The sequence below is a fragment of the Myotis brandtii genome, unplaced genomic scaffold (genome assembly GCF_000412655.1).
Source record: "Myotis brandtii unplaced genomic scaffold, ASM41265v1 scaffold359, whole genome shotgun sequence".
Taxonomy (NCBI): Eukaryota; Metazoa; Chordata; class Mammalia; order Chiroptera; family Vespertilionidae; genus Myotis; species Myotis brandtii.
The window spans coordinates 26,469-37,497 of NW_005363802.1; the positions used below are offsets into that span (position 1 = coordinate 26,469).

General features: G+C 38.7%; 1 protein-coding gene across 3 annotated transcripts in view; it reads left to right on the plus strand.

Annotated features, from left to right (window-relative positions):
• The window catches only part of TMEM27 (transmembrane protein 27), a 28,471-nt gene that overhangs the window by 7,618 nt on the left and 9,824 nt on the right, over positions 1-11,029 (plus strand). For 2 of the 3 annotated variants that reach the window (XM_005871860.2, XM_005871861.2), the window contains one exon: positions 6,523-6,636. The exons of the other annotated variant lie outside the window; for it this stretch is intronic. In XM_005871860.2, coding sequence (XP_005871922.1) covers positions 6,523-6,636 — 114 coding nt within the window. The remainder of the gene's footprint in view (positions 1-6,522; positions 6,637-11,029) is intronic. 3 annotated transcript variants of the gene reach the window in all.

An 11,029-nucleotide genomic window follows, 5' to 3' on the forward strand; every position in this document is an offset into this window, starting at 1 on the left:
TCTCACTCTCCTTCTCCCTTCCTCACTCTCTAAAATAAATAAAAAACATATTTTAAATACATAAATAAATAAATAAAGTATATTGCCTTTCAGAGGTCTTCTGGTGCCAGTGTGAAACAGAGTGAATTCTGGAAATATCCCTTTCTGGGATGGCTTCAGGGATTCAAATCTTGAACATTTGCTGTCTATTGTTTTGCCCACCCCATTATTGCTTATTCTATGAATATTACAGAAAACTTGAAGATACTGAGATGCACTGAATTGAAAATGTTATAGAGTAACTCACTAACGATAGTCAAGAAATAAACAGAATAATGAGTAGTACTCTCATTTTCATCCCACTTTTTGCCTGGTCCTTACTATAGTATCTCTTATACCAGCTTAATCACCTCCAATGACAGCGAGCTCAGTATCTCCTGAGGATGTCCTGGCATATTGGGAAACCCACAGTTGGCATATTCTTGGTCCAGTGTAACATTGACTGACTGTGAAAGAGAATGTCCTTTCTAAAGGGAGGCCTGGCTGCATGCACGCAGGAGGTGCTGGAGAGCTGAACCGATCCAGTCCCCATCAGCCCAAGCAGGCGGTGGGAGAGAAGGCTGGGGATTCGGAGAGGCAGAGGGTGTGAGGCTACAGAGAGGCTGTGGCATTTCCACTCTTTTCCCCATAGCACTCGGGCGGGACTGAGTTCCAATGTGTATACACCCTGCAGCCAGGTGGGGTGCTGACAGCTGGGCCCATGCTGAGTTGGGGCCCATGCCGCACCAGTGACTGTGTGTTCTGAGTGATCGCCTTGCTTGTTTCCCTTTCAGCCTCCAGTCAGGTGGAGAGTTGCTCACAGAGAGTACAGTTGTCTGGTTGTATGTGAGGGGAGAGACTTTGTAATAGCCAGAAGTGACAGGAAAGCTACCCAACTGCTCCAAATGCCTTCAAGAAGCAAGAGCTGACAGAGCACCCAAAGCCAATGGTGAGGGGAACATGGACCTCTTTTTTTATTGTGGTCTACTGAGGCTGGCCTGTTGAACTGCATTACTGTGGTTGGATCCAGAGAATTAAATTAAGAATAGAAAGTAGTATGTGGTAGGCATTGATATTTAAATGATGGGTAAAACCAGGTTTCATACAGCTTAGGCCCCCACACCCAAGAAGCTGGCTCTACCAGATATTATAGGAGGACAGACTAAATATGATTCTTTTGGAATCATTACTAACAAATGTTTGTTTTTTTTTAAAAATCCTTATTGTTAAAAGTATTACATATGCCCCTTTTTTTCTCCCACTGACCCCTTGTAGTCCACCCCTATCCTAGTGCTCATAGTATTTTCTTACAATCCTTGATAGCAAGTGGTTTTCTTTTTTTGGATTTTCTTAATAGTAGAATGGAAGATGTATAGAAAAATTTAAATGATAGAAAGTTCTGATTTCATTATGTCAGGTTACTTGAAGTTTTGTTGGGACTTTGATTGAAGATGACAACCAGGTGTTTTCAAGATTTTACAATAAGATTTAGGCCAGATTTACTAAAATAGCTTCACAGGAACTTTGAAATATTGAAAATCATTTCTATGGAAAATATAATCTAAATGTAAAATTTTACTCAAATATTGGCTTTTAAGATAATCTATCATTTTTAGCAAGAGAGGTAGAAGTCTAACTCAGGCATGACATTTTCTTTCTGAGTTAATGGTGTAGGGCACAAATGGGTTTCCTCCTCTGCCTATTCAAGGAAAAGTCTTGTGATCTAAAAAAGGAACAACGTGCTGTTGTATCCATGGTAAGGGGATTAACAGTCTTGTGCTTGTAAGACAGCATCCCAGCTCCTATTTAGTCCTTTTGATTTCCAGAAACAAGAGCCTGATTCTTAGACCCCTTGGATGCACTTGGCCCTGTTTGGCGCCATTGATGAGAAATGGCAATGGAGCCAATTCTTGGAGAATCACCTTCAGTCCAGGCCTCCCCACACTTGAGGAAAGGCAGTGATTTTTTTGTTTAACGTCTTAGACTTACTATTCTCCCTGGAAGCGCCATGCAGGAGGTATACTTAGTATTCGGTTGAAGAAGACCCTATGCAGCTAAAAGTATTGCCCTTTTTTTTGGTAATATCAGTCTTGGGTAAATTATGGAAATAGTGCTTCCTAAGACACCAGTACAGTGGGGGGGGGGGTATCCTAATAAATACTCGATAAAATTTAGTACACAACAGAACACATTTTTAAAATTTTGTGTAAATATTAAAAGCACCCTTATGCTGACAGATGCCATTATCTTGCATTTGAGCACACCTCTTCCTGATTTTCTAAGTACATGTGTATCTGTTATCTCTTTATCCATGAAGCAAGTAAGAACTATTTTTAATCCATTGTCTTATTTTATTCTTGTAGATCATTTTAGTGTGCCCAGGGAACTTTAAAAATAACTGCTTTGCTCCTGTATTTGTGTGTTTGTATTTAATTTGAAAAAAAGGTATATTTACAAGAGAATTGCAGAGATAATGCAGAGAGATTCTGTATCCCAGTAGTCCTCAACCTGAGGGTATTTTGTCCCTTCACTGCTCCTGAGTATATTTGGAAATGTCTGGAGGCATTTTGCTTTTCACAATTTGATATGTTCTTGCCATCTGGTGTGTAGAGCCTAGGCATGCTGCATAAATCCTTCAAAAGAATAGACAACTTCTCACAAGTAAGAATTAGCCAGCCTAAAATGCACTGAGGGTCAGAATTTCTACTCTAGACCCATTTTCCTAATGTTATTATCTGTATATATAAAAGGCTAATATGCAGTGTCCCCTTGGAAGTTGGACTGGGAGACCGGGAGTTCAATCACTCGCTATGACGTGTGCTGACCACCAGGGGGCGGCACGGAATGAAGGCCCCGGTCAGCAGCCGGAAGGCCCCGATAGGCCCTGATCACCGGCCAGGCCTAGGGACCCTACCCATGCACTAATTTCGTGCACCAGGCCTCTAGTGTTAAATAACTATGATAAATATATCAAAATTAAGAAATTAACATTGGCTCTATGTTATTAAACTGTGGCATTTTTCAGATTTCCCTTTTTTAGACTAATGTCCTGTTTCTGTTCTAGAATCTATTCCTCTTTAGGCTGATCCAATCTAACAGTTTATCCATCTTCCATTGTTTTTCATGACCTTGATATGTCTGAAGAGATTTATAAGTGTTTTTAACCTGGGTATAGTACTGATTCCAGCCATGTAGCATATCAAGGTTGCATATGGAAATGGTGTGTTGTTGGGTTATATCTATTATAGGAAATTGTTGTGGCATTTAGAAGGTGGGGATGAGAGATAACCAATGTGATACCCATGTCAGGACATTGCCACATAATGAGGAATTTCCTCCTCAAAATGCCAGCAGTGTTCTCATTAACACACTAAGATCTCAAGCCCTTTCTAGTCATGTAGAGTGAAAAGCCTAGTCTCTAATCTAGCAAATAACAGGAAGTAATCTTCCAAAGAAAAGCGTCATTTGTAGAGTTTTAGTCCAAGACGTTTTGTACCTAACAGTAACTATCTTCGTTGAAAATGTTGGTTTTACTCTTTTCAGCATCATTTTAATCTTTTGGGAATTTTTATTTCAAATGTTTTTACTTTATTTGCCAAAGTGCTGTATTAAAGCATGAGTTGGCACCCCAAAGAAACACTGAATAAATAACTTGAATTCATAGTAAGAGACAGTGTAGTACCATGGTGAGGAGGACACAGGGAAGAACTGATGGAGTGTATGTATTCCTCTTCCTGTTTATTTTTCTTACAGCATTTCTCCCACCTGGCAGTGTGTACATTTATTTACTTGGTTATCGTCTGTCCCCACCCCTTTAGAAATCAAGCTCCAAGGGAGAATAGAGCTATTTTCTGCCTCTAAAGACAAATACCACAAAATTCATGTTTGAGCAGTATTTAAAGAGACTTTAGGTGGAAGGAAAATCATAGGCAAATGTTCAAATGACCACTTACTTGGCTCCTGGCCTCCTCTCTTATGCTAGCAGTATTACTTGGTGTTTGTTTAATTTATATAAATGGCATGTGCTACATATAACATTACACCTCCCATCCTTTTCATTCAATAAATGTATTTTTGAGATTTATCCTTTTATTTATAAAAGTGTAGCTCTAGTTCAGTAGCTTTTCACTGGAGGTGATCTTTGTTTTTCAGGAGATATTTGGCAATGCCTGCAGACATTTTTGATTGTCACTAGCGGAGGTGGCCTAATGACAACTACTGGAGAGAGGCCAGGGTTGCTGCTAAACATCCTGCAACGCACAGCACAGCTACCCAACACAGAATTATCTGGCTCAATAGTCCAGATGCCCTGGGCTCTTTCTTTCCTTGAATCTGTGGACTGGCTTGATAGCACAGACCAGATTTACGTGATCTGTTCCCCTACTGATGGACATTGAGGTTGTTCCAGTTCTTAGCTCTGACAAACAGTTTGACAGAGAACAGTCTCACTGATATAGTTCTCTCTTTCTCTCTCTCTGTAAGAGAACTTCTGGTAGCCACATTCTGTTCTAGGAAACACTTCCAGAATGGCTGGACCCATGGACATTCACTGCACTGCCTGGGATTCTAATTTACATGTTTACCAGCATTTGTTGCTATCTTACTTTTTAATTTTTGACAACCTGCAGAGCTTAAATAAGTAGCTCATTAAAAAAAAAACTTTACACTGATTATTAATAAGGGCAAAACCATGAATAATTCACACACTACAGCATTCTACAAAATTAGGGAAAATAATTTTGCCAAGCATGCACTTTATTTTGTTCATCTCTCTGTATTTTGGACATGTTTTAAACTCACACATTTTGGGAGAACAAGCTTAACAGTTTCTGCCAGTAGAGGTCACTGTCTCTCAGAGATTCTCCACTAGGGTCGGTCTCTCTCTCTCTCTCTCTCTCTCTCTCTCTCTCTCTCTCTCTCTCACACACACACACACACACACACACACACACACACACACCTCCTTCCAAGCCCCTCCACCCCCACATCCTGGAATATTTGGCAATGACATTTTAACAATGTGGGTATGCTGCTGGCACGTAGAGGTTAGAGACCAGGGACTCTGCTGAAACCCTGCAATACAGAGGACAGCACCCAACAAGCAAGAAAGAATTATCTGGCCCCAAATGTTAACAGTACCAAGCTGGAGAAACTGTGGTGTAGAAGAATCCTATTATATGAATCTTTGAAAGAAAGACTGACAATCTCCAAGATAATAACGATGCCTATACTTAATGTTTAAAATAAGAACAAACTTTTTAGTATGCAAACTGGACAAGCAGGGGTGAAAAATGCCTTCCTCATTAGTGTGTTCCTAGGAAAAGGCAGTAGGGGTGAGTAGGTGGGTGGGAGGAAGGCAAATGTTTGATTGTTAGCAGTGATTCTATATGTGGGTGCTACCAGACAAGGAGAGGGGGTTCTGGGGCTTGGCAGACCTGCCAGCTGGCATGGTGGTAGGTGACCTGGTAGTATCCTTGACTCATGCAGGGGCAGAGTAGTACTCACCAGGGTAAAAGAACTGTGGTTTTGAATCTTAGGAGTTGGTGGTGGCAGGGCCTCAAGTAATAAGACACCAGCATGACAGTTCTCTCACAGTCTCCAGCTGTGACTCTGTGACCTGTGCTGGTGATGTCCTTGCATCAGGGTGGATGGCAGCCAGGAAAGGCTTAGGGAGGGTAGTGGTATTGTCCTCCTTTCGACCTGTTGCACCAGGAGCAGAGTCCCAGGCCTGGGCACAAGGGAAAGGATCACTCCGTTTCTCCATACGGGCTTGAAGGCAGACGACCTGCACTCTAGGCTTGGCCTCCTTCTCTTGGTGTCTAGGTCTCAAACCAGAGATGTCTGTCAAATCTCCTTTTTCTTTTCTTGCATTGGCTGAGAGGCCTCAGTACTGTCTCCTTAGCACAGAGGTCAGGGTGCCCTTGGGTGGGTGGATACATGTATATGAATAGAGGGAAGCACATTTCCAATTTACGGTTGGAAAGCAGGTAACTGCAAAAACAGTGTTCAAAGGTTTATGGTAAACTGAACATAACACTTCAGTTTGGAGGTCTGTTATTGGTCCAACCCCAATACTGGAGTGGGAGAGGGACAGAAATAGTGGCCATTAGAGCAACTATTGGATCAAGAGTGGGCAATGGATTTATCTGGATCCGAGAAGCTTCAGTGGTTCAGAGAGGCCCAGTGTTTGGAAGGCAGGGGTGCTGCCAGCTAACAGGTGATGGAAAGTGAAGTCCCTAAAGCTCTCTACTAAATAATTCTTCTTGATTTTATTTTTTTGGTAGAGTCCTTATTTAAGGAATGGTCCTCAAGTATTGATTTTGAAACAAAAGAAATTTCCTATGTTATTTTATTCTTAATAATACCTCTCTTCATAATGGTAGAAATTACTTTTCATTAATAGCTAAGACATCTCTTAAGATGGCAATAACACCAGAGTGGATGGTCCAATGAAATGTGGTATAATTTACTTACAGTGTTTTTTTTTCTTCCCATCATTTGCAGAATTTCCCATGTCTTACTTTGCAATATAACCCAGAGGGTGTCATTCTGGTTTGTGGTTACAGATCCTACGAAAAACTACACACTTCCTGCTGATGAAATACAGTCAGCCATAAGGTAATCATTGTGAAATATGCCTTATACCAGTAAATCAGCCTGTTGATTAATTCAACTCTTTTCATAGGCATTAAAGAAAGTTATCTCTGCTTCACAATATTTATTTATTAAGATGTCAAGGATTTTATTTTGCTAGTTTGTATTAGAGATTATAGATCAATGGTTCTCATGAAGGGGTACTTTTCCCTCCAAGAGACATTTGGCAATGCTTCCAGATATTTTTGCTGTCACAGCATGGGGCAGAGGGAAGTTTGCCACCAGGCAGAAGTTAGGGATGCTGCTAAACATCCTACTATGCCCAGGACAGTATCTCACAACAAAGAATTATTAGACCCCAAATGTCAATCATGCTGTGGTTGAGAGACCCTGGTTTAAATATTAGCTAAGAATGTTTAGTACTGTCTTTTTTTTTTTTAAAGCAAGAACACCTTGTACAGAACTATTGTGTGATGGTTCATCACATGGATTCTGGAGGCCAAATGTTTAGGTTGTTAATTCTGGTTTTGCTTCTTGCTAATTATTTGAATATAGACAAATTACTTCTCCTCTTTTGCTTTCTTTTTTTCATTTATAAAACAAGAATAATATGATACCCCTAGCTCAGATTTCTTGGGTCTCTAAGAACTTACCTTCCTTAGTCAATGTATAGTCTTTATCTTTAAAAGATACCTTTTAGATAACTGCATACATAGTTATTATAATATTATTGACTATATTCCCTGTGCTGTACTTTAAGTCCCCATGACTATTTTGTGACTACCAATTTGTAAAAGATACCTTTTTTAAAAAAAAGAGGTAAAATTAGGATTCATACAAATAAAAAATAAATTCTATCAAATACTTTATTATTTCATTCATTAGTGAGGAAACTAGTAAAATATTAAAACTAGTTCAAAGGAGTCTTCAAGGAAGCATGCATACGTAGGAATTGAGGAATGGTGATATTCATTTAAAAAAAGATGCACCAGTTTATTTATCAAGTAGTCATTAATCATGTTCCACCAGACACAATTCACTTGATTTTCTTTGGATAGGAATCATTTACATTATGTTAGTTTTATATACAACTTACAGATTTGCAAAATAACTCATAAACAATAAAAGGCAGAAATTGTCCAGAAAGGTGTTCTTGTCAGATACTCAGTGATATTTTTTTGCCCATTTCAAGATTTACAGTTTTTCCTCACGGTTCCCCTCCTCCTCTCCTTGTGATCATAACAAACTTTGAAAAGGGAAAAGTAGCCTTTATTTCATAGAAGCAGAAGGATGCAGTTTGTTTTTATTTCAATTACTGTGCACACTTTATGTATCAAAACTTCAGATCCCACGCATGATTGATGTTGGGCAAAGGTATATTGGAAGAAACAAACTATAGGTATCCCAAAAATGTACATACACTTTAACAGCTGATAGCTCAGTTGATGTTTCTTTCTTTTCAGATTTAACCCATTGGAATTAATCATTATGCAAAGTGTGTATACATTTTTTGGGACACCCTGTATTTTCTGAAAAAGAAAAATGAAACAAAGTACACAACTCTCTTTACTATGGATTTATAAGTTACTAAGGTTCACATTATTGTCTTTACCAAGGCGAAATATCTAGTGAAAGAACTCATTTGCTTTCTGTAAAATATTAACATTTAAGATAATGAGCACATGATCAAATGCCAAAGGTTTTGTGTGAACAATCATCTATTTCCCTTGCTGAAGCAAAGTTATTGATGCCAGGGGTGGGGAACCTTTTTTTCTGCCAAGGGCCATTTGGATATTTATAACATTATTTGTAGGCTATAGAAAATGTTCAACTTAAAAAATTAGCCTGCTATATTTGGTCAAACATTTCATTAACTCACCACTAATGCTTTGGCAGGGCCAGACCAAATGATTTCGAGGGCCTTATTTGGCCTGCGGGCCAGACGTTCCCCACTCCTGATCTATACCAATGGGAAATGATTTAATCTGCTTTAAATGATGATTTGAACTAAATTGTTCCTACACTTTTGCTACTAAGAATACTGTTAAGACCCACCACTTAGGTAGTAAGAACTAGGAATATTGCATTTCATGTGAAAAGGGCTTTTATTCAAGCCCTGTGGTGTGGGAGGGCTACAAGGAAAATGAAGGCACTTGTGGTTAAACCAGGCCTCAGTTCATGTTAAGGAGGAAGTGTTTGGGGTGAAGGTAGATATGTAGATGAATATGTTCACAACAAAATGTTTGTTTCAAATAGCAGGAGAAAATATTCAGGGGGTGAGGATGGCTAATAGAATGGAAATTTATGTCAGGGAATGGATAGGGCTCAACAGGATTGTATGAAAATAAAGGAAACAATATCAAGAGCGAAGGATAGAGTGAAAAGAAGGATGTGGTACTTAGAGTGCAGGTAAGAGAAATTTCAAGTCTGAAAGATCTACATAGTTGGGCAAAATAATATTAGTTATACCTAATTTGCCTAACACTTTTTGGTTCACAGGCATGTTTTTATGCATCTGTGGCATTTAATACCAATGCCAGTCATTTTTGAGTCATTATTCTTATTCCTCACTTATAAAAAAGGAAATTGAGATTCAGGGAGATTAATTGATTTGCTAGAAAAATAAACAGCGAGACTTGAACCCAGGCATGCTGCCACCAAGTCCAGTGATTTTTTTTCTCTCTACTGGAGTGTTTACACCTATAGAATCAGGTGAGGGAATGACTGACCAGTTCTAAGATGTCTGTTTTAGCTGTTTTGTGAGGGTCTGCCCATATTCAAGGCCAATCTTGGCTGAAAGATTCTTGTTGATTGATACCTATTGGGGATTTCAGTGGTGGACTGAGATTTAGTCTGTACTGAACTGGAACTTCGAATCAGCCCGAAAGGTGATAGAATAGCAAAGTGTTAACCAACCAAATAGGATGAGAATGCAGAGAAACTTTTCATTTTACTCTTACACCTTAGTAGAGGAGTTCATTATTTTGTGGAAAGATTTGTGTTCCTGGATTATCAATATTAGGTTGTAAACAAAGAAAACATTCTACAGTTTGGTAAAAATCACATTGACATTATCTCCTGCTATAGATTATCTGGTTGGGATTATCTTTATATTAATGAATAATCATGCCTCAGCATAGATTTTGCTAAAGGAGGTCTTTCCTGATAGCTTGGTGCGGATCTGCAGAGATTCTCAAGCCATTACTGTCAAGTTCAATACGGGCACTGTACAAGACAGTAGTCACCAGCCATATGTGGCTATTGAGCACTTGAAATGTAGCTAGTCCAAGGTTAGATATGCTCTAAGTGGAAAGAACACACTGAATTTCAAATACTTAATACAAAATAAGACATTAACCAAGGCAATATTGATTATATGTTGAAATTATATTTTCTTAGATGTATTGGGCAAAATATATTATTAAAATTAATTTTACTTGTTTGTTTTCACTTTTTTAAAAAATGCAGCTCCTAAAATTTTTTTAAGTCACACATAAGACTCACATTGCATTTCTATTTTTCAGGGCTGCTCTAGAGGGAGATGAAGTCAGCTTGTCCAGTGTGAATTCAGTAAAGGTCATACCATATCTCTAAGAAATCTCATCTAGTTTTCAAATTCCAGTTAGAAATTAACTTTTTTTGGTTTCAGTCAAAGAAGTCTTTATAACCAACCCTTTCCTAAGGCATGTTTCCATGCCTCCCTAACTCGTACCAACACCAAAAATGCAGATTTTCCCCAGGAAAAGTAGCATGATTTCTAGACTTTTGGACTCCTAAAGCACCATTTCCTTTAGTCATATAGAACTACTTGCAGTTTACTGAGAAAATCATACTATCCCATGTCTCCATTCCTGTACTCCCTACACAATTTTGTCTAAAGAACTCCTACCTGTTCCTCAAAACACAGTTCAAAAGTTGCCTTCTCAGGAAAGCAGCCCTGACTTCTCACTATGATGTACTTAGCCCTCTGCTGGGCTCCCCAACTGTACCCATATTTGCCTTTTTCATAGAACATTTTTTGCACTGTGATTGTAGAGGGGCCGATCTGTCATCATTCTAGACTGTAAGGTCTTTAGTATTTTTATTTCACATTGTTTCTACAGCACCTAGCACAGTATTTGGTACTTAGTAAGTTTTCCACAAATGTTTGTTGAATTAATGGGGGAAAAAAAGACCAAACTGATGGATTTGCAATTGCTCCTGGATTAATGTTTTTTTTTCTCTCTTCCTGGTTTTCTTTTGTTCTCATGTTCATCATTCACTTGTTAACATATAATTTTATCTTTTGGGGCTGTTGGTATTTATGCAAATCACCTTAAATAGATTATTGTCATTTTAATCTAGATGCTACCTCTTAGGAAATAAAACATGGTGGGCAGAGCTCAAAGTTCAGGACTTCTGGTTACTTCTAGGACAT